The following is a 24,601-nucleotide window of genomic DNA, read 5'->3' as shown; positions in this document are numbered from 1 at the left end:
GAATGAAATTCTTCACAAGTCTTCCTGTTTGCAAAATTCGTCAATAAATACATTCAATGGTAAATGCAGCATCATCATGCCAGTGCAAGGAAAGAAAGTATCGAAGGCACGAACAGATCACAAACAGCCATTGGTTGCGGTGTCGTCATAGACGTACGGGTGCGGACCTATGTAAAGAGAGCAGAGTATTTTGTTCTAATTTCAGTCGCACCTTCTTTGACATAAATGAAGAATCGTCCATCACCAAGTATACTGGGGCGTACTATTTGCAAGCACATACCAGAGCTGCCAATTTCATGTATTAGGCAGCACGTCAAGTTTATTGGAAGCTATTTGCATGCTCGATTTACTTTTGTCCACCCCTGTGTGTAACTTGTATATTATGTTATTTTCGGTTACGGCTCCAATAATGTGACATGAATTGGCTGTACCTTATATATGGGACATATTACAACAAGTCGTGCAGCGCTTTTCAAGCTGGCTATGCCAAATTACTACAAATTCTGCATTTAGGGTGGGCACCTTCTCATATTTAATTGGTGCGATGATATGGCCTTGAACAATGTGTTATTGTTTACTTGTTTTGCATACATCAGTTCTAAAGATTTTAAGACAACATCATTGTAATATGTGCTCACCTGTTTAACAAGTACTGTAGCTGAGAAAAAGGATTTGAAAAAATAACTACGCGTCTGAAGTAGGGTAGAGGTGTGTATAACAAAAGTTGCGTAATTCATTGTTGGAGAAAGTGCAGTTCTTTTCTGCGACTCCCTGGCATATTCCTTGCAAAACTCTCAGTATTTGGGACCTCTCCTCCCCCAGGATGGTAACTCATCACTGTGGAGGGCATTCATTTTGCAAAACAAGCACTTTGGCACTGACAAAAGAAAATTTCTTTAGTTCAGTTAGCGACTGCTTCGTACACTGGGATTGACTGTCCTTGTCCCTTGCGTGCAGCATCTGCCCGTCATTGACACGTGTCAGCCTCATCCTGACGGGCCAGGAGGCCATCCTGTCGCTGGGGCACCTCATGTCGTTGACGGAGCTGACTCTACGGGTGATTGCGTCCTCGTCGGAGCGTTTCTTCCGCCGCCAGGTGGAGCCCGTGCTGAGGATGGTGGGAGCCCACCTCAAGATGCTCACCCTGTCGCTACCCAACCTGGACGTCGCCGCCATCAGCCAGTGAGTGTCTCCCATCTCTGTGCTACACTGGTGTACGCACTGTGAATGTAGTTGAACACTGAATGGACACTGGCTTGTCGCAGCTGTATTTGAAGCTTGACTACTGCGCAATACTGGACCCTTCAAATAGTAATGCAGTGAACGGGGGGGACATTGAAGGATGCAAAAGACAGTGTGGTATACAGTTAAGACAGGGTTCTCTCCATGATAGTTTTGTCACCCATTTCTCATGTGTACCGCCCACCTTTCCAACTATCGTCCCACCACAACCCACCTTTCGGGCTTCAAGTTTGGGGTACTCGGGGCAACTTTCTCTGACTGTGATTACGCCGGTCACGCTGTTTCACATGCTGCATGTGCATCACTGGCCCTTCGGTTTTCTTTTGGGATGGTGTGACAGTGTTCTAATACCTACTCATTTTTTCTTTTCTGCATCCGCATGCTACCTCTGTGCCTTGAATACGCAGAACCATTGCATTTGGAGGATGCTTCACCACACGGGCCGCTGTCTGTGCAGTGAAGTATCTCCGTAAGACAAAGGGGCTGTTTGTAACGAGGCACGGCTGCTACGGCATTGCACTGTGAAAAGAGCCACTGTGGGACTTTTATTTTTGAAGCAGCCCTTCGACAATCCCAGAAATTTCTGCAAAACAAATCACTTGGCAAATCCACGGACAGTCATTGTGGACAATCATTGTCGCGTAGATTTCATGTCAAATGTATGCACAACCATATTCCACGTGTTTGTTCAGTATATAAAATTGCTGCGATAGTAACTGTTTTTGGCAGTTCTTTGAGGCTATTTTAAATTCGAACTTTCAGATAATTCAAACGTTCTTCCCGAGTCTTCTCCCCCCCCCCCTTTCCTGTCGTCAAATATTCACCTCTCAAATTTTCTAGGGAGAACCCCGAGTTAAGAACAACACTAAATGGTGAAAGGTACTCTCCAATAAAAAAAAGAACGAAACCATGAAAAAACAAAACCAAGATGCCTTGGCTCCCATGAACAGTGCCTCCCATGGACAAAGCTTCCCATGAACTCTGTATGCTTCTGTGCTGACAACATCTGATTGTTACCATTGGTTTTGGAATGCCTACCAAACAGAGATAAGACAGTGAGGACATGTAGCGATCAAGTGTACACATTTTAGAGCTAGCGGAAACTGATAATGTACTCACTTCCGGCCTATAGTTGACGCTCCAACCAATTTCGCACCAGAATCGCTGTCTGAGCTGAAATCGGAGCTTCCAAAGTCATCTTCCACCTCTTCGCTGCCAGTTTGATAAAAAATTTGCAGCCCATGCGGCCAAATGAAGTGGTTGACTTTGTCTTTCCTCAGACCAGCACAAGCTCGTCGACATTTTTCTCCATTCAGCCGTCATCTCATTCCTGATGAAATTCTTATGCACTGCAGCCTGCTGATAAAAAAAAAAAAATCTACTAAAAGCAAAAGCCTAAATCTGAAACCATCTTCTGGATTGCAAGATGTGTACCAGCCCGCATAAATTTCAGCTTGGGGTGTGTGTGCAGAATCGTCATTCATATATGGATGATCGACTACAGGGTTTATAATGGCTGTGGCATGGTTCGGTCATGGTGTCATCCATGATGTCACTGTAGTCATGCCGGTGAGTTAGTTTCTGGCGGAAGTACTAGTTTTGATAGCAGCCAGCTGCTTGGCTTCGCTTAATTGTATTTTCTGGCTGATGATGCAGGCTGCAATTTAAGCTCTTTCAAGCTTTCCAGACTTGCATGGCATTCAAGGGGCTGTCATGTCGTGCAAGGAGCTTGCACTACACAGTAGCCTTCTGCATTATGTCTAAGTACATATTGCAACTTCTTCCAGGTGCAAGAGATTTCCCTCGAATGTGGTGTTGTTCCGTGCTTACAAGCCATCCTCACATTTAAGGAAGCATTTTGTTTCTGCCTAATCGGCTGAGTTTCCACTCTACTCAAAAGAAGTTATGAATTAAGTAGAGTACAGTTGGATGAGAACTCTTGGGCTGATTGTAAAACTTACAGTTCTGCCTTCTTATTCAGCAGTTTAGTCACAGTGGCTACGAAGGAATGCTGTGTAATGTTTCGCATTACGTCTTGCCTTGTAGCTCATCCATCTTTCTCTTTTATTGTCAGCACCAAAGCAGTCTTGGTGATTCCTCATTTACTCTGTCAGTTTTCATGCCCAAGGCATTTATGCTGTAAAGTATATTGGTTAAGTGTTGCGAAAAGATTAGCTCAATTTATTAAAGAAGTTTTATTTTTGTTAGCTTTTCTATTAAGGTCCTGGGCGTCGAGCCTATAGTAATGTTCTGAAACAAGCTCTCAAAATCTTGACGGTCATGTTAGAAGCAGCAGCTCGCTCAAAGGTGAGAAAGAAAAGTTTGAATGCATGTGTGCAGTGTGTGACGTTCGCATCAGTATTTTCTTTATCATGTTTATCTAGCTGTAATTGGCAGAGCAGCTGAAAATTTTGAGTGATAGGATAGGAAAGACGTTAATTTCTCTAGAAAGGTCTTGTGCTAGTAGCAGACGAGAAAGAAGAGGTCCATCTTCCTTCTTCTCAAAGGGTCGGTGTCCCTATTCTAGGGCTCCGCTGAGCTTCGCTGCTCACTGGGCGTGCTGGATCAGACCTAGTCGGCAACCCAAATCGCCGCTGGAGAGCTGGCTCTCCCACTGTTTTGCACTCGGGTCTTTACGAAAGCTATCGTTATTACTACGTTCCCACGTGATGTGGTATAACGAAGGTTTGCTACCACACCACGGGCAGGTGTCCCGATATTGCGACGGGTAAATCTTGCTAAGGATATGCAGGTTTGAAAATGTTCCTGTCTGCAGTCTTCGCCAGCCACTGCAGTTCACTGTGCAGGCTCCCTTGAAGGCATCCTGCTGATGGCACTGTTTTGAAGTACACCAGGCGTCAGCTTGCAAAGCGTGATTGAGTACTTAGACAGTCAGAGCAATGATTCAGTACTTAGACAGTCAGAGCAAAAATTTGCGGGTGAGGTGAATATGGCAGGCACTCTCAGGTACAGTAATGAATAGATGTTTACCGCTGTCCATCAAAAGGAAAGTATAACAGCTACATTTTACTGGCATTCACCTTTAAGGAGGAAACATAGAGCAGCATGCTCTGGAAAGGGAAATGCTAACTAAAAGAGCAGAATTTGTTAAGGAAAAAACCAAGTTATTTTACAGTGGTAAGCTCAGCGCAGCAGCACCACGAATGCTAGTAGCCAAAGCTGTTGTTTGAGATGTGTGGTGTAACGTCATCATTAATTAAATTTGTAAGAGAGATCAGATATTTGATTGAATATTGACCACCTTTCAAGGGGTCATGAAACAGTATTTCCTAAGGCTAAAAGCACAGAAAACTTATTATTCGACTCATCACACCTCAAAAACCTTTCTAAGCTAGCTTCACTGTAACTGAAAGGGTTAGCAGTCAAAAAACTGATTAGGCCGCAGCTACGCTCTGCCATACCCTGTCTCACTACATCCTCGCCCAGACTTGTCCAGGTTTCGTGCTTTTCTTCAGCAAGGCAGAGGCTGCTAAGGATATGTTAAGAGGCGTCACCCTAACCGGTTGTGACGAGAAGTTTCATAAAACTACAGTCAATCCCACTTATAATTACTTAAAACATTATACGTAATATGGCAATGCACAACTAGAAGCGTTACCAAGTGTTTCGTGGCAAAATGAAATGCTTGTAGCAATGCTGTCACATCACAGTATCGGTTATAGCAATCAAATCTTGTCACTGATAGCCAGCATTATGACCGAAATGCTGTAACCACGTCTGCCAAACCACGCTTACTTGAATCACAACCGCCTTAATCGGCGCGCGCACTGCGCGGCAAGCCACATCGCGCACACCAATCGATACTATTCTTAGGATCATGTCACGCTCTCTTCCATACTCCTTTACAGTTAAATGAAAATACAGTAAAACCTCATTACAAGAGACACTCAAGGGACCCGAAAAACATGTCTCTGGTAAGCAAGGTCTCTTGTAACCAAAAATTCTAAAAGCACTGTGTTGATCAGTTTACTGCACATCAGCATATAAATGCGTTCACACGCATTAACAGGAAATTGTTCACAAAAGCTTAAAGAAGTTATTCATACTAGTAGTATGTATTTTTGTGAGTGCAGATTATATTCCTTCCCAAATTCTGGAGGTAAAGCATTTCACTTTGCAAGCCTTCCTGTTGCTCTAATACCTTTGAAGCACTCTTACATGCTCGCCACCCTCAGATGATTCACAAAGAGAAAAACATCAGGATTCTGAGCTTTCATCTTGTGATCAAATTTTAATAGCGAGGAGTTAAAAATGCTGGAAGTCATTCATGCATTTTTATTGGCTTCGTAGGTGACAGTAATGCGATGCCAGTGGCTGAAACACCGGGGTCATTTTGACTTTCCAATCACGGGGAAGCACTCGTCAGTTCCTGACGTATACAAAATAGACACTGATATAGAGCAAAATTTAGTTGAGGGAATGTGAAGTGCATCATGTATGAGTTGGTACGTTCCAGATGCATTGCATGAGCGCACCTGGGTTCTCTCTTCTAAATAGTAAAGAATTTACTCCAGGGACCTGAAAAAGGTTGAAAGGTTGCCCTTAGTAACCGAATGTCTCTTGTATGCAATGTTGTTAACATGGCAGACATAGGAAAACCAACCAAACCATTTTCAAATGTCTCTTATAACCGAGTGTCTCTTGTAATGAGATTTAACTCTAGTACCGAGTGATCTAACAGCAGGTTTCACAGCTTTTTCAGCGTGACGGAAGCAGTTGCTTCAACAAGTGATAAGACAAGTGTGGCCATGCTCACACATTCTCTTTGAATCAACTAACGACTGTCAGGTTGTTTTTTTCAGCTTTTTCTTTTTGCTAATTATCTCCCATTCGGCTGTGAGCCGCAGTTAGATTTCCTGCAGAGAGGTGTGAACAAAATTGCAGTGACAGAGTCAAATCTGAACGATTGTGTATTTATTCCCACAGAAAAAAATGCGGTCATTGTAAGCCCGAATTAACTGGCAGACTCCAGATTTTTTTTTTTTCTGAACTTTCCGCTCATACAACCACTGCTGTACATCTCCCAATCAATTTCCCCTGTCTGCGCAGGAATGATTTATGAATCTCCAGCTGCAGTGTAATCACCAGCATCACCATCAACAACCACGCTAGCACCATCGACATCATAAACTAAGCAAAAGCCGAAGTAGCTGCAGCTAATTGCAATTTATGTTTGATGTTAAAGTGTGCTACTGCATGGTCCCTGCAAAAGGGCTCATTGGGCACTGCCTGAAAGTTTGTGCAGACCTCTAACCTCCCTCCTGGAACATTGAAACTTTGAATGCTGCCTAAACCCTCCACGCACGCGCACTTTTCGTTGGCGCAAAAAAATATATATATATCCCGATTTTTTATCTTGCCAGGTTTGTGGATGTGTAAACGTTATGTAGTTTTTTTTATCTTTTCTTTCCTTTTTCAGCATGAATCTGACTGTGGTAATTGTCGGTTGTAACAGTGGTATTTTCTTGCCAACTTAAATGTAAGTGGATTTGAGTTCATCTTTAAATTACAGTGCATGCAAAGATTTTTCGCATTACAATGTGAGCTTCAAGAAACATTTCTTTTAAATGAGGTTAGGTGATTGAAAAGTTTGCCAGTCGTAAAGCTTGACTTCCTCATTCCAGATGTATTTATAATAAAATAATAATTGGTTCAGAGGAAGGGAAAGGCACAGTATCTGTTACACTTGTTGCTGTGGACACCTGAACCGCGCGGTAAGGGAAGGTGGGAGTGAAAGTGGAAAGAGAGAGAAAAGGGAGCTGTAATGGAGGGCTTCAGAGTAATTTCAACCTCCTGGGGATCTTTAACATGCGCTGCACACGGACTCCTCATCGAAACGCAGCCGCCGAGGTCGGGATCGAACCTGGGTACTCCGGCACAGTAGTCGTGCGTCTTACCACTGCACCACCCCAGCGGGGCAGATGAATATTTATATATTTAAGATATCTTGATGCCTTCATGATCAAAATGCCATGCATAGGTGAAAAATATTATGCACATTTGTGCAGAGCAATGACAAGTAAAGAGAAAAGATTGTGACACTCCATCCAGAGTCCTGTGAAAGATGTTTCGGTGCCAACTCTGCACTTCATTCAGGGTTGACTCGGTGGAACCAAGAGGCGCACTTTTTATCTTCGCTTCCACTGTTCCAGGAAAGGGTGTTAGGGGAGGGAACAATGAATGGGTCATCGCGGGGCTTTCGTTTCATCTCAAATGCAAACGACTGTTGTACAGGTGTTCATCAGATGAAATTACTACGATGCAAAGCGTTTTCGGCAAGTTTTTCAAGCCCATTCAATAATTTGAGCTCTGTGTTAAATTGGACATTTTTGTGGTCCCTTGTAGTCTGAATTAATGCGTTTACTGTACACTGCAGTACGTATGTCAGCTCCACTCGGTTTCATGCAGGTCCTTTCTGTACAAAAAAATCGGTATCTGGAATCCTCTATAACATTTATACTGGGTATATCAGTAGGGTATACACTTCTATGCAATTCTACTCACTTGTCAGGCTGTCCACCGTAAAATGCTCTGTTAGTGAAGTCTTTCTCGCCACTGTACCTGCTATGATGTATTTTGCATGACATCATGTGACCTCTTGCCTAATGTAAGTAGTTTTTTGCTGAGCATAATGTTAGCTTTTTGTTCACAGCTCAGTGTACCTAATAATTAAGAGACGCTTTCCAATATCGTGAGTAGTCTGATCCCATGGAAGCACCAGAGTGTGAAGAAATAAAACTGTCCTTCAATTAGTATATGACGAGGATGAGACATTGATACTTTTGCAGCATCCAGCTGCATCTCTTAAGGTTCAAGTAGGTCTTCTGGGACAAACAGTGAGGCAAATGAAGCCTTTACACTGAAGCCCCTTCACATCGAGAGGGAGTGAATCATCACTCTAGGTACATGTAGATCCATATTCGATGTCTGGAATGGGAAGAGATTAAAACACACCGCGGCATTGCAGGGCAAATTTATTACTTCCTTTATACCAGCAGGTCACCCTTTCACTTAGTATACTTAGTTTGCAGTCTGCCGGCTTTTGATGCCGCCCTTGCTGTTAACTGTCCCCAATGCTAGTGGCTAGCTTCTTCAAACCACTTCCATTTAGGTTGCTTGTATTTTTGGTGTGCTGCACCTACCATTTCAGGTATTTGGTGCATCAGGTTTGTGCCTTTGGTGTGCATTTTATGTCTCCGTAAAATTCGTGATACTGATGCTCTTTTATGCGAGCTTTATAGTGGCATGACATTGAAGCTCAGTGCCGGTCTCCCGCTTGGCTGGCCTCGGGGTATTCGGGCATAACGGGCATCAGTCTCCTGCTTATCATTCGTCTTTCCCTCATCTTCTTGTCACTCTTCTTAGCTCTCAGCATTCCTGTTTGCTGTAGTTTGCACAGTTGAATCTCGTTATAACGAACACGAATGTAGCAAAATATTAGTTATAGCGAACTAAATACGAACTTTGGTTGGTCATGCTTTATTTCTGTGGCATTTATTCTTCTACAACGAAACCGAAAACGTGAGATCCCTCACGATATCGGCTGTAACGAATCAATATTTGGTTTGCTCGAGGCTCTAAGCTCTAAAAGTAGCAAAACGAAAAAAAAACAAAAACAAATAAATATTGAAAGTCAATTCCTAACTGCACTTTTTTTTATTGTTTGAAAGTAGAAAGTTTGGTCATATGGCGCAAAAATTGCATGTTTGGCTGCAAGCTCGCGTGATGACAAAAAAGCCGAAGGGCGGCATCACTCGCCCAGGCAAGTGCTGCAACACTGGCAACCTTGGCAACTGCGAGACGGCAGCGGTAGCGAGCCCGTGTTACCAAAGTCTCTTTGGTCTCTTCTTGAGCAGTGGCCAAAATGGCAACGAAGAAGAAGGCGATCTCACTCGAGACAAAGCTGCAGATACTGAGAGCTGTGAATAGTGGCCACAAGAAAAAGGATGTTGGATTGAAATTTAACGTTCCCCCAAGTACCTTATCCACCATTTTGTCCCCAAAAAAGAAGATTAAGGGCAACACCGAGGATGCAATAAAAGCTAACCTTAAGCTAGTTAGGCCTTGCCATTACCCCGAACGTAGAAGTGGCTTTGTTTTCATGGTTTAAAGACATAAGGGCACGAAACTTGCCAGTTTCAGGAGCACTTATTAAAATGAAGGCCAACAGCCTGGCCTGTGTACTGGGGCATGATGATTTCCGTGCAAGCAGCGGTTAGCTGCGACATTTTAAAGACAGGCACGAAATCGTATGCCAACGTTGCCTGGCGAAGGTGCTGCTGCCGACGTGGAGTCATGTGACAAGTGGATAGAGAACTTTCGGCCTCTGCTCCAGTAATACAACGAGTGCAATGTGTACAGTGTGGATGAAACCGGCGTGCTTTTCAAGTTGTTTCCAGAACGGTCTCTGGCAGTCAAGAATAAAGCACCTGCCATAGAGACAAAAAGAACAAAAACCAGATGACGGTTGTCGTTGCGGTGAACATGGATGGCTCAGACAAAAGATGGCTCACCTTGAACAGCAAGTCTGCACGTCCGAGGTGCCTGAAAGGCGTTCGGAATTCGCAGATTGAGTATGTTTGTAACAAAAAAGCCTGGATGACATCCAAGCTTTTCAATGACTGGCTCAGAGCTTTTGATGAGGACATGAAGAGGCAGTAGAGGAAGGTCCTGTTGCTCTTGGAAGACTGTTCGGCACACAAAGTCTCAATCATGCTGCAGGCAGATCGTTTGGTGTTTCTGCCACCAAACTAAACTTAGCTTTGCAGCTGTTAAACAAGGACATTATCCGTTAGCTCAGGTGCAGTTACCGGAAGCGTTTGGTGATGCAGCTGGTTTTCGAAGTTTATGGATCATGGAATGAGGTGAGGCAGTCTACAATAAGGAGCTGTTTTGTGGATGCCGGTGTTGTTTTGCCTACCATCAAAGACGAAGTATAGTCCGTAAACCTGGTAGAGCTGGGCAGAACTTGGGATCGACTTGTGCTCCCATGCATCGCATTTAACGATTTCGTTTCGACCATGAGACCTTGACGATGGCGCCGTATCTGACGGATCAAGAAATTGTGGATCATATCCTGTTGCCTGAGGATAACAGCAGCAGTGATAGTGAAACTGACGAAGGCCAGAAGGATAACAGCAGCAGTGATAGTGAAACTGACGAAGGCCAGAAGGCTGATAGGCTATTTGGAAAAGCTCCCTATGGCCAAAACTTCTGAAGTAGAAAAGGCCCTCAAATGCGTGGATGTTGTGGAAAACTTCATTCTGCGGAATGCTGTGAAAAGCCACCAGGTGAAGATAACATCATTCTTCAACACATGTACATTAGTTCTCAAAAAGATTCATCAAAAATCGAAACTTCACCAGAGCGAGAAAATTTCAACTGGTTCTACAAGTGCAGTACCTGGACTAACCACTGGGTGGTGCTAGGTGCACGAGAAACGATTCCATCATGTCGAAATCGGCGATTTGAAGCATTGAACACCGGTGATCAATTGAATTGGTGTGGTAACGAAACAGTTAGCTCCTTAATCCTTAATTTGTGTTCCTATCATCTTGCACATACTCATTAGTACACATTTGTTATATAGCACATAATCCGAAGGACGACATGTAGATATGCTACTTTAACCAAGCTGTACAGTCGGCATCACCTTTGGGTAAAGGGGTCAGGGATGCATATTCGTGCAAACAAGTCTAAATGTTGCCGCAGCTGTTGGGTTTTTGGGGCAACACTTGAGCAGAAGTACGGTGCTCCAGAGACCCACAAGCAGTGTAGACACAAGTCTCGCCCTGAAATTCATTCGAGTTCGAAGCTGGAGTCCAATATTGGTTTTTGTAGCCCAGTACACAAGGCCGACGCCGACTGTACAGGACTGTCTACGTGGCCTAGGAGTAGTGTGACTATGTTTCCAAGGTTCAACTCTAACAATGTTGTTACATTAAAATATGGTACCTCTGTACCTCATGGGGATGATAGTGCCCCATGCCTGGCTGATTTTCCTAGTTGAGGAGCGGGTGAGACACGTGTAGCAGGGGTTACTTAGTTTGAGCAAAAAAAAAAAGTTCTGCTCTTCACTTTGCACTGTGTGGAACGCATTGTCACATTAGAGTTTGTACTGCTGCTTCTGTCTCAATTTGAGCCAATTTCCAAGCCTGTGTGTCCCTGGATGGTCGCTGACCACTTCGATTGACCTACGCACTGCCAGAGACCAACATCTCTGTACTCTCGCTTGCAGGAACCCGTCACCTTCAAATTAAATCATCCCGCAATGAACAGCAGGTTTTTCCGCCTTCCACTGAGTGAGGACATTGCACTTGCATACAGCAAAAGGGGAAAAAAAAATGAATGCGTCAAACACATGCACCGCTTTCACATTCTCTTGACTAACAGCAACAAAAAGTAATGGACACTGGATGTAATTAAAGTGGTGTTTAATGGGTTAGGTCTAGTCTGCTTGCCGTTGGCATCTCATCGCACATGCAGCTTTAGCCGCTAGGTGACTCGTTGGTATCATTGAACTTGCTTTCACCTTAGATTTATGCTGTTGGGAGGCTTCGGAAGGCGGTGGTGGTGACAAGCGTTTATTGATCCAAAAGGGGTGGATGTATGCATCGGCCGGATCTATGAACATCCAGCCCTTACATATATTGGGTATGCGGGCAGTGGCGTCGGCCGCTGCCCGGGCGCGCTCGACCAAGGCCTTTTGGGCCTGCAGGTCATAGCAGCCGAGCAGGGTCGCCTCCCAGTCCTCCCGAGTGGGGTTGGGGTGAGGAGGAATAGCTAGGTTGGATGAGCAAGCCCACACCATGTGGTAGATGTCCGAAGACTTCTCCGCACAGTGCGGACAACTGCCCGTGAAGGAGGGATTAAAATGTTTTAGTGCTGCCGGGCACAGCAGAGTGTTGGTATAAAGACGGAGTAGAAGCCGCTCCTCCGTCTTAGATAGACCTTTACTCGGGCGAGGGTAAAGGCTATGACAAGATTGATAATAAAGAACAATGTCCTTAAAAGAATACGCGGGTTCGAATTCGAGATCCTGATCTAGGGGGTCGAGATGGGAAGCCCGGAAAGAGAGCGCGCGGGCGGCAGCGTCGGCTGCCTCATTCCCCTCGAGACCCATATGAGCAGGAGCCCATACTATATTCCGGTAAGCGGGGTCCCCGGTGTAGGTGCAATTTTGAAGTAGTCGGTAGGCTAAGTATGGTGCCCAGCCTTACTCGACATTCCGACAGGCCCCTCGCGAGTCAGAGATAATTGTTTTAGAATCAGTGTGGGTAGCTGCCAGCGCAATGGCGACCTCCTTTGCGTGGGTTATGTCACGGGCGCGAAATGTAAGCCCGTTAACAGTTTTGGACTGGTGGACCACTGCGGCCGTGTACCATCCCCCATGGTGGGGGCCGGAGGCGTCCACGTAGTAAATGCCAGGTTTCGATCCATAATGGCGGCCCAGGGCTTCCGCCCGCGCCAGGCACCGGCCATTGTGGTCTTCACATGTCGTTTTTAGGAAGAGTGCATACGTGGAGGGCGCATCTCCACTCTAAAGGGAGGCGTACACGATCTTCCATAAGGGTGGTATGTTGGATGTGTAGCCGGGCAAGGAGGCAGCAACCCGACCGTGTCTTAGAAAGACGTGTGTATTGGTTGGTTAAGTGAGCCTCTCGGATCTCCCGGAACGTATTCACCATGCCCAGGCCCAGTAGACGCTGGTTGGAGGTGTTCACGGGGAGATCGAGGGCTCTCTTAAAAATTTTGCGCAGGACGACTTCGAGTGCATCCTCGTCTTGTTTCCGAAGGTAAAGGTAAGGAGTCGAATACAAGATTCGACTGGTCACGAATGCATGCACCAGCCGCAAGGCGTCTTTGCACCGCAACCCCCCACGTTTGTTAGAAACCCGGCGGACCATGCGGCCCACCTGGTCCCCCACCTTACGGAGTTTCGCCAAGGTAGTGTCGGACCGTCTATGTTGATGAATGAAGAGCCCCAGTACCCGGACTTCTGTGCGTTCAGGAATTGATCCTGTCTCTAAAAAGAGCTCAATTTTGGCCCTACACTCTGGGTTGGTGGCGGGCGGCGCCTTCTGCAGGTTGGATGGAAATGGGTGGGGAGGCGTTTTGAAGTCTTGGCATGCACATGGATGTTCTTAAGATGAAGGTTCATATGTTAAAAACACTTTGAATGCCAACCTTTTCTCGCAGTAATGGGCCTTCCAATGATTCTAAGTAAAGAAAAAAACAGTGCCAGTTTCCTAGAATCAATGCTCGCTATTGAACCTCCCACCATTCTTGCCCTGCCTTCCGCAAGGTTGTGTTGTGAACCATGCAGACGCTGAATTCTTGGCAGCGTGCGGTCTTCTATTTAAGCTGTGAGGAGGCTTAAAATGTGACACCATGGTGCCCGCTGCAAAGCTCTGCGCCTTCCCTTCAGCTTAGCTTCTTGCCCCAAAACAACTACTGAAACCCCTCCCCTCCGCCCCATTTTTTTTTTTTAATGCAATACAGCATTACAGGCCCTGTGCACTGAAAACCCAGTCTCGGCGGCCATCTACTGGCGTTGCCGTTGTGAGCGAAAAATCACAAGCTTGGTGCTGGCAGGCACTAGCTGGTAGCTGACATGGCCGAGCACTAACTGGCCACAGGGTTGCCTGACATTACATTCGGCAGAAGCTGCCAACTCGGGCCTCTTGTTACATATCGGAGAGTGATGTCAGAATCTGCCTGCCAAGACCCTTGCATTCACATTATCCCTAGGCCACGCAAAGACATCCATACAGCTTGGTTAAAACAGGTCTCAATATATGTGGCCTTGTAGCCTACGCTACCGCATCCTTCAAGGTGAAGCTGAAGTGACCCCCGATTTTTTGTTTTGTTTTCAGTTTCGGGTTACTGTGGCATCAAACACAATGAATGTGTCAACCACAAGCACTACCTTCACATGCTCTTGACGAACAGCAACAAGAAATAACTGACAATGGATGCAATTAATATGGTGAGGGTATTCTGAAGGTACGACCTTGGCAGCAAAATGGTGAAGTGATAGCCAGACATAAGTTCAATTTTGCTTTTGCCCAGAGGTGTATCAGCTAAGTGAAAAACGCTGAAAACTTGTTAGGGTATGTTAGCTTAGGTCCAAATCAAGCAAACTTGTTGATTCAGCCTTCAAGTGATGAAAAGTGTTCGAATTATGGAATGGGCCTGAAAAAACTGCCGAAAACTGTTTGCATCCCAGTAATTTTATTTAATGAACACCTGTACAATGGTTACCTACATCGAAGGAATGTGACTTATGCGATACAATGAACACACTGAAAGTTAGAAGGCAACAAAAAATTTTGCTGTAATTAATAATAATAATAACCAGCTATTATTATTATTAACGTGCTCATTGTATCGCATAAGTCACATTCCTTCCATACATATTTTCTTAGTATAGTATTTCCTCTGGGAGGGTATTATATATCAGCTAACTTGTACTTGGTTACCTTCATTGTCATCATCTCAGGGGCAAATGCATGCTCATATTGTGCTTGATGGTGCACTGGTAGTGCGCTCGACTACTGTGCCCAAGGATGCGGCATCGAATCTCGGCCTCGGCGGCCGCTTTTCGATGGAAACGAAAAGCTAGGCACCCGTGTGCTGTGCGATGTCATGCACGTTAGAGAACCCCAGGGGGTCAAAATTTTCGGAGCCTTGCACGATGGCATCCCTCATGGCCCAAGTCGCTTTGTGACGTCCAACAAACCAAACCAAACCATTTGCTTGGCTCAGGCAAAGCCTTAATTTTCGAGTGTGAAACCTGTCTTGCTACCACTCACCCCAAAACAATAAATAGGCTTTCTTGCCATCTGCTGCAAATGGTGGAAAGCAAACTTTACTTAGGTTAACTTCATTTCAGCCTAAATATGTTCCAGTAGCTGCACAAAATTTGTTCGTCCTGTATTGCCAGAAAAAGGCCGTTTGTGCATCTAAAGGCATTCCCCATGGTGCAATTCCCAGAAGCTAATAAAAAATGTGCTGTCAGGGTTCAGGTTAGTGGGAGCTAAAGCTAAGTAAATGAATACTTTCCTCCGCTTTCCTTGGTTTCAAGGGTTATTGGGTTTTCTGCTGGCTCATGCATGAAGCTTTGCTTTTTCGTACTTTGATGTGTTGCTGTACTTTCTAGAATGAAAATGAGCTTTGTAGCGTGCAGCATTGCGGAAAACTGCTCTCCCTCCATGCCATGCAGACACTGCCCGGTGCTGACAGACCTGGAAATGGAAGACTTGCGAACGTTGATACTCTCGGACCAGCCGCCCACGCTACAGCCCACGCACTTCCGGCAGCTACAGCGACTCAAGTTCTTCCCGCACGAGATGAACTCTGTGACCCCGGAGCAGCTCTTTGAGATGCTCCGCGACGGTGGCAAGCTGACCCTAGCGTGCCTGGGGTGGTGCCAACTGACGGATGCCTCGCTAGAGGCCCTCGTCGCTTCAGGAACCTTCGCAAACCTTCGCGAGTTTGAGCTGAACGAGGTGGAATATGTGTCGGGGGCGGGGCTGCGGTCGCTCGTGACAGCTGACAGCGACCTGTCCTCCCTAACCATCTTCGGATGCGACTTTGTGTCACGAGCCGACATCGACCAGCTGCGGCAACAGGTGGCCGAGCAAAACCTTGACCTGGTGATCAGGTACTTTGAACTTTAAAGGTGATGACCCCGGCATTGACCTCCTGAAGCAGTCTGGAGAAAGCGTTTGTGCGCGGCAAGTCATCTAAGTGACAATGGGTGGCCCTGAATTTTGTGTGCTGACGCTAGAATGATTATCAGCAGTGGTATTGATGTGATGGGAACCTTTGAAAGGGATATCACTGGTGCCTCGAGAGTGCTGATAGTGGGCTCAGACCGGTGACCTGATGATAGCTTTTGGCAGGAAACGAGGCATTTGAACCCGGCTTAAGTGTGGTGATTGAGCGTCTTGACCTTTGAGCCAGCCTTGCATGGCCTTCTGTGGATTGTGTTAACCTGTGGCCGGGGCAAGAATTTAACGCAGCCTGTAAAACAGGCCTCTGGTTAGGGCTGGTGATCTCAGAAGTTTCATGTAATGTGTTGCTGGAGAAACTTGAACAAAACATGCTGTGGCAGTCGATAGCGCGGGAGACAACGGCTCGGGATACAATAGTTTTAGCTTCGTTGACAGCTCTGAGAGTGCCTGCTTGATCCCATTTTATTGACAGTGGTGGTAGTGACAAGGTTAAGCCAGCAGTATGATGGAAAATGGTGCAAGGGTGCCGGGGCGAATATTTATGGTGATCTTTGATCACACTTAGTGAGACTGCGGAGTGGGCAACAGGTCTTTGTCAGTGGAAGTAGAATTGAATTGTAACGTCAATGGATTCTAGTTTTAATGCATTGGCCTTGAAGACATAGCATTAAACTGCTTGCTCATTAGAAACGTGTAATTAAAACCATATACTATATGTGTTGCTTTTGAGAGGTCCGACTCACAGGTATGGAACAATGTAGCAGCGGTGCACATGTACTTCTCCTTTGTATTAGCCTTAGCTAAGATCAATCATGGGATTTAGCAGATGTCAAATCAGACCGCATCTGTTACAAGACTTGATGCGAATGACATTTGGTGCATAAACAGAGCAAGAATGTCACTCTCGGCTAATTGTTCCTTTGATAGGCACACTAAACTCTGTAGGAGTTCGACTTTTGTGACTTCTTCACTGAAAGCGTAAGCAGTAACAAGTCATCGAGGAAAGATATTGACAGAAAACTGTCCCTCAGTGCAGTGCAATTGGGCTAAAATACTTCGAATGGTAGGCACTTTTGTATGGTGCTGCCACTTGGTGAACGTGAAGGCAGTGATCGTTTTAGACATTTCTTTCTGTCAGGATGCCATTATGCATATAGACACACTGGACCACTTGAACCTATGCAGATGTTTAAGTTGCTTCCACAGCGTTGAGCACAATATGGGTGGTTTGTGCCTGCTGTCACTAGGGACAGTAGCTTTGTAAATCTCCTTCGACACCTTGGTTTGCTACATTTCATTATCACATCACTGCAGCCTCTTCAAGACGTAGTAGGCAGACTGTAGTAGACAGAATTGTGTCTTTGTGCTCAGCTCCTATGGTCCCGACATGCGGAGCAAATGATACGAGACAGGCACAGCCAATTGTGAGATCCCTTTTTGTCATGCACCAAGCTGTAGATAGGAAAGCGGGTTGTGGCTTTTCTTTCAACTTTTTATTGTTTCTCATTAAACTGGTGAACAGAATGAGATGCTGGCACAAGAGATTTGAAGATGGAAAGGCACTCCTTTCAATGAGGCGTAAATCGCGGTGAGCAGCCCTACGTTTTTCAAAATGCACCCTTTAAACTTGAACACTTTCTATACGACTTTTCAGTATTTACTTTTTTTGTGTGTGTGACAAGAGAACAAAGGAACTTTTATAATTCGAGATTAGTAGCAGTAGGTTCTAATAATGCGAAGACCTGAGTTGCAGTAGCAGTACACGATTGCGTGTACCATCAGCACTTTGCATCTGTGCATGTTCTCGGGGTTGCGCTTTTTGAGAGCCTGTGGAGTGTTCTGGACTGTGTGACTGTGTCGAAGTTCCAGAGGAAAATGGCCATGATTCAACTGCTGGTTTTTCAGCAACAAATTTATTAGAAAACTCTGTCAGCAAGACGTCAGGGTCCTTGCTGATGACTTTAATAGTAGTCCAGCAGGTAGCCATCAAGGCTAGTTGCTTTGAAGTAGCCAGCTAAACGATTCAGCATGCATAGGGTGCATTTGCTTTATGGCGATGTGAATTTCAACTCTAAACAAAAAATTAAGCGCAGGTACGCTGCACAAGTAATAACAACAAACCATCTGAGCAGTCGCTGTGGAACAGTGGTCTAGGCAGTCTGGTGGAGATCCGAAGAGCCAGGATTCAAATTCTGCTCAGTGCACAATTTTTCCTTGCTTTTGTGGGTTTTCTTTTTTATTTATTTATTTTTTTTTTTTTTTTTTTTTTTTTTTTCATTAAAAGCTCAGTGTCATTTTAAACCTTGTAGCTCTTTTTCTAGCCTTCCTTTTCGCTCTCAGCAACTGGAGCCGGCGAGCAAGACAGGGTCAGCCTGTACTACGGCTCCACTCTGTTTCTTGGAAGTTTATCGTACATATTAAAACTGGGAAACTCATTTTGTATGAACTTCACGCCAGAATTTCAAACAAGAAGTGCTTTCCGAGGCATGAACTTCGTCCGAGATCAACTTCGCCTTGCAAACCAAAGCACGTCAAAAACGGAACCACGTTGGCATGCAGAGTGCACAGCTGTGATTGACAAGCCCCTAAACGGCTGATTGTGGCGCCACCAAGCACAGGTTTTTCTTTACCTTCAGACATTTAGGCTGTCCTTATGCAGTGTTCTTGGCATGCCAAAAGGGTGCACATGAGTTCTGAAACAAAACTTAAAAGTTAAATTCAGGCATATAACCGCACTGCACATTAATCATCTTCCGGGATCCCGGGTGGCAATATCGGTATTTGTTCTCGTTCTTTTCTACCTTTGTTTTCAGTCAGAGAGGCGACTGTGATTGGCAGCTGGTATTCTACCGATAAAATTAAGCCAGCTTCATTTTACTCTCTTTAATGTCCCTTTAAGTGTGTTTGATTTTTTTTTATAGCTGTGCACTTATTTATCAGGTTGCATGCCTGGTTTCACGCTTTGCTTGAGAAAGCAATTCAGTGCATTAAGTATATTTTTGAGGACAATGCAGAGAGCTGTGGAACAGATACATAAGAGACAGATAGGAAGCGTGCTTAGTGGGTCAGAGAGGCTACTCGAGTCAATGGCATTCTAGTGAAAATCAAGAAGAAATGGGCATGGGGAGGGCATGTAGTGTGAAGAAAGGATAACCAATGGTCACAGCAAACTGGATACCAAGGAAAGAAAAGCGTAACAGGTGGTGGCAGAAAGTCAGGTGGGCGAATGAGGTTAAAAAGTGCTCAAGGGTCAAGTGAATGCAGCTAGCACAGGACCTGGTTAATTGGAGAAATGTGGGAGAGGCCTTTGTCCTGCAGTGGGTATAGTCCAGCTGATAATGATGGTTCATCAAGTCCTAACAGCAGCTTCAGATGATAGCATCACAGTTTTCTTTTCCTCACTTATGGAATGACTAGTGGTCACTGTATATGCTCTAAAGGATTAGCTTGCAGTTGGCGCTCGGTTGAGCATTCTGATTGGTGTCCTGCCTGTATTGCCTGTGTTCTTTTGGACTGTACATTTGAGCATAGCATGTAGTGATGTTCATGTAAAGGGCTGAGAGGGGGGGGGCGGTCGTTATGACTCTTGTCATTTGAGCATTAGTCGCTCAGTGGTGTTTAGGTGGCATGTGTGCTTTGAAAGATCTCTGAACAGAAATGTACAGTGTCGTCAGTGGATACCTGTGGGACTCGTCAAAATCTGTGCTCTTCTCAAATCTGTGCAATTCGCACCTTTAGATCAGCCATCTAGCATGTAGTATATGTTTGTGCATGGCATTTGTCACTGGGTGTGGTGTCTTTTGTGGCACTGAAGCCAAGGTTGCTTCCTTGAGGGAATGTGTAATGTATTTGACAGAGTGAGCTCCTTGTTGTGGTATCTCTTGAGAAATGCTGCTGTGGAGTTTGGTTTGCCAGATGAGAATGAATTGCATGTTCCACATGCTGCTTGCATGCGGAAGTTCGGTGGTAACATGCCGTCTTTTTAATGTTTTTATCGGGGCTTTTGTTGATCAATGCTGCCGGCAGCTTGTTTGCAACGAGAGCTAGGAGTTTAACATAATTAAATTTCATGCCTTAGTTTCAGGTTTTCAATTTCGTCGTATCAGCTGATGGCATGACTGACAACTGGACTCAAAAGTCCAGTCACTGTAGGGTTTGTTTCTCGAGTAAAGTAGTTTGCTTGTAGTGTAATGAAACAACAGGTTACAAATCTCCTGACGGGGTGAGGAAGACTCTGCTCCTTTCCCGTTCAAGGCTTTGCAAGCTCTTGGGATGCTTGAAGTACTCGCCTGTGTAATTCAAAGAGAAACCTGAAGACTTTTGAGCAAGACTGTACATAGCTTCTTAAGCTGGATGTTATTGTTTGGAGTGTATCAGTCTTTGCCACATAGGTATTGGCAGTGGTGGTTATTTTCTGCACAAAGTGTTCTGTGCATTGCAGTGTCAGAAAGCTTCTGTACAACGAGCGCTGGCATACAGTGAATGCCGTTCACCTTCAGAGCAGTCTCGGTTCACCTCTGGATTGACCCAAAGAAGTTGTCGCTTAATGCACAGGTGACTGAAATACGCACAATGTATAGCAAAGCTCTCAATGTTCCGACATACAGAAAAACGTAGACATTTGTTGGCATTAAAGAAGTTCAGACTCTCTAACCTTTGCGAGTGCAAACTATCACCTATGTCAGCCTTCTTAGTAGTTTGCCCTGGTCTGATGTAGTCTTTGTGTGCTGTTACATGTCTGAATTCCACATTCTGCTTTTCACAATTGTTCCCCACGCATTATGCAGTCTTTCGTGAGTTGTGCTGGTTTGACAAAAGTTATATTTTGTGTCATCTTTACCGGTTCTCGTAATCTTGCTTGCATTGGAGGTACTTTTTTTTTAGCTGTTAGCACGTTGGAGCAATTTTTGGAGCAGTTGCTGCTGCTGCTGCGAAATTTGTGCAAACCTAGGTTTGAATGTTTGTTCAAAGCCGTGCTTCAGAGACAACGAATTGCCTAATCACAGGAGAGGAATACCCTGTGCATACACAGTTGAATATGCATTGCTCTTGCATTGCTTTGCTACGGTTGACCATTTGTGGAGCTTTTTTTTGAGTCTGCTTCCACGCGAGGCCTTTCTCAGCCAAAATAGTCTCGTTCCTAGATGGCAATCTCGCATTCATTTTAAGGTGAAAGCCTTTAATGGCTCATGCTGTCATGGACAAAGTGTGTCCCCCTTGTGCGACGTTCTGATTGGCAGAGGTAGGATGCGTTCCCGTCATCTGCAATGCCACACTTGACCGCGCGCCAAGGAACACCACCCGACAGGAGCGACGGTGTACTGTCCAAACTCACACTTGCCAGAGAAAGATACTGCGCCTTTCCTTTCCTGTAAACGAGTTATAATTATATGTGGCACTGCAACGAATGTCGACAAGAGGCTAACTATGGGAGGCAAATTATAGGATAGGAAGGGTACACATTCAGAGACACTCTAATTATGAGGCGAAAGCCTATAATGGCTCATACTGTCGTGGACAATGTGTGTCCCACTATTGCGGTGGCTGTCGCATGGCGTTCCTTGGCACGCATTCAAATGTGGGATTGCAGATGGCAAGAACGCTAAACAAGATGAGACTCCTGGAGGAAAGGTGCAGTACCTGTCACACTTTCTCCAACAAGTGTGCGTTTGGATGGTGCGCCATCGCTCCGGTCACGTGGTGGTCTTTGGCATGCGTTCAAGTGTGGGCTTGCAGATGGCAGGAACGATAGGCAAAATGAGGCTTCTCAGGCTTTCGCCTTTCAATACTTCAGTTGCTAAAGTCCCTCGTAATTTTGAAGGGGGGGAGCAGGGGATCAGCACAAATTTTCTTATATTTTTAACTTAGAGCCATGCAAATTAGTGCACTGTCTTTAGATACCATCAAACAATCAGATATGAAGTTTCACTATGATACCTTCAGTACTTTTTGTTTTATCACAATTTACATGTTCACATGTTGCTTGCTCGTGGAAAGCCTAGCACGGCTACAAAATTGGCTATGGGTCGCTAAATGGTTTTAAAAGTTAATAAGAAGTGTGGTCTAAATCAAGACACTCTTAATTTCTTTCTAAATTTCCTTGCTTTCTTTTAAAGGATGCAGTATGCACCATCTCCTAACGTTTAGAATGCATCATGGCCTAATTACTCATTAATAAAAAAAACGCGAGCCTAGACGGTAAATCTGCGACTGTCTTGATACAGAGCACATGTCAGCAATTACGACAAAACAAACAGCACTCAAATTCATGCATTCATTGTGGTGCAGTGCTTTCCACGAGGAAAGTGCTATGCTCAAAACAAACTTTCAGAAAACAAGCCTTAAAGTTGTCAATTTGCCTGTATATTTATTTGAAGCACTTATAATTGGTTTTTTGGCTGAAATATTTGAGTACAAAAGATTATGAGTGCTGTAGATGCCGAAAAGCTAAATTTTCTAAACTCAACTTCTTGCGATTTTTACGAAGCAATCCCCACATCCCCCCTGAAGATAAGAACAGGGAGCACTCTAGGTGCCTCCCTCCCATATTCAAGATTGTCCTGAGGAGGAATGCTAAAAGTGTGCTGCGGTTTTTCCTCGCACTGTGCACTTAATAGTTTCTTACAGATACTAGCACATGTGTCTAGCTTATCTGTGCTAAACAGAGTCTAAATAAGAACTGTTGTGGCTACGCAATTGTAAACAACATTGTAATGGGCTGATTGGAAGCTAGCCAGTAATGTGCCATTAAAGGCAGATAGTGACTGTTCACAAAGGTTGATAGGGCGACAACTGTTTTTTTTTTTTTTTTCTTTTTGCAGTTACAGATCTTAAGAGCATGTTCCTTGGTTCTGTGGCGTTGGTTTAGCACTGTCACACTGGTTACTTGGGGTGCAGGGGTGCCAAGCAAAAATGTCACGCATGATGTCACTGCAGTATGTGCCGTGGTAGCATCCCATTCTGTGTGTTCCAAGTGCAGTGATGGTCGCGTGCACTCTACTATGGGGAAGAACACAAATAATAGCAAACAAGGTGCAATTTATTCGCCATCACAGGCACCGCGTAATCTCACTTTGTGCAGCGATAACTGCCCGACATACCTTTTTCCTTGCTTTGAGAAGTGAGTGTTGGATGCCATCTGGTAGTGGGACTTTTTGGCTGAAGCAGGGTGTCGTGGAGAAACTGGCGAACAGAATTTTGCAATAGATCAGTCTAGCTCCTCTCTGTGCAGATTTTATTTTTTGCTCACCTCGCCCTTGGAATGCATTTTGAAGTCCCACCTACAGAAATTGTGTGTACAGGGAATGTTGCCATCGGCACCAAAGTAAAAAAATGATTGCTGTGGCTTACTACTGTGACTCACTCATGAATCATCACCACCATAAGTTGTTGTTGGAGGGTTGCAGGAACATTTAGGTCTGGCCTAGAGCTGCGTTTCATTCCATCATTTATCCACTGCGGTGGTACAGTGGTCAGGGCGCTTAACTACTGTATTAAGGATATATTTTATAATTGGTCCACAGGAAGGGAAAAGTGCAGTATCTGTCACACTTGTTTCTGTGGACACCTGAACACGGGATCAAATCCCGGCCATGACGGCCGCTTTTCGATGGAAGGGAAAAGCTAGGTGCCCATGTGCTGTGAGAAGTCAGTCCAAATTTCTGGAGCTTTGCTATGGCGTGTCTCATAGCCTGAGTCACTGAGACATTAAACCAAACCATTCCATAATTTTTCACTATAGCTATTCACATTAGGAGCATGGTTAAACATCACATTTAAGCTAATTGATATGCTAGCATAATCTCTGGTTCTAGCCCTTTAAAGGTTTTTTTGTTGATCTCTTTCACAATTTTAATTGGGGTACTAATATTGGACAATGTTGAATAATATTGGATAATGCTCAGAAGCAATGACAATGATTCGCACGACGGGCATTGATTGACTCTTGAGTTTTTAGTGAGAGAAATTACTTCCTGTCTTGTGGTTCACTGTTTTTAGCGATATGTCGTACTTGCTTAATGCAGCGTTGTGAGGGAAAAGTGGCAAAGCAGCACATTAGAAATTCTAGAGAAAAGCGTCTCTGTGATGCAGACACGTTCTTATGGCACTAGTTCCTGAAAGGCACTTGCACATTTATGTGCCCGTTGTGAAGTTTATTTTGATATTGGCAATTCTTCCGGGCTGTTGCATAGGGAAGTAGATATTATACAGATTTCTTGCCGCTAACTGGGTCATTTATCTACTACATTAACTGCACTATTTGCATGCCACTTGTGTGAACAGGTAAGTGCATCCTTAACTGGCTTGTTAATCCTCTAGCCTTGCAGCCTGTGTCTTGCATCGGCACGGAGCCCAATATCAGACGCACTGCATCCCATGAGGAGATATTGCAAATGGGACATCATTACGCAATACGTGCTCACTTGGCAAATGGGATCACTTGCAAAGCGGGCCTCACTTTTGCTCCCATTGATATATATTTAGGTGATTGTAATACTGGTGTTTGTGCTGCTCGCACAATAAAGATACCGTAAAAAACCGCGTGTAATACAGCCCCACATATAATATGAGGTGCAATTTCCGGTTAGCGAAAACGGGAG

At 44.8% G+C, this 24,601-nt stretch overlaps 1 protein-coding gene across 2 annotated transcripts in view; it reads left to right on the top strand.

Moving 5' to 3' along the window:
* Nucleotides 1-23,350, top strand: part of LOC146181648 (uncharacterized) — a 28,453-nt gene extending 5,103 nt beyond the window's left edge. For both annotated transcript variants that reach the window (XM_084576649.1, XM_084576648.1), the window contains 2 exons: nucleotides 958-1,182; nucleotides 15,488-23,350. In XM_084576649.1, the coding sequence (XP_084432775.1) occupies nucleotides 958-1,182; nucleotides 15,488-15,944 (682 nt within the window). In that variant the 3' untranslated portion in view covers nucleotides 15,945-23,350. The remainder of the gene's footprint in view (nucleotides 1-957; nucleotides 1,183-15,487) is intronic.
* Nucleotides 23,351-24,601: the final 1,251 nt, after the last annotated feature.

Source organism: Amblyomma maculatum, chromosome 8, assembly GCF_055883805.1.
Source record: "Amblyomma maculatum isolate TAMU_Amacu chromosome 8, ASM5588380v1, whole genome shotgun sequence".
NCBI lineage: Eukaryota > Metazoa > Arthropoda > Arachnida > Ixodida > Ixodidae > Amblyomma > Amblyomma maculatum.
Note: the sequence above shows the minus strand (reverse complement) of the source record. Positions and strands in the feature narration are given on the sequence as shown.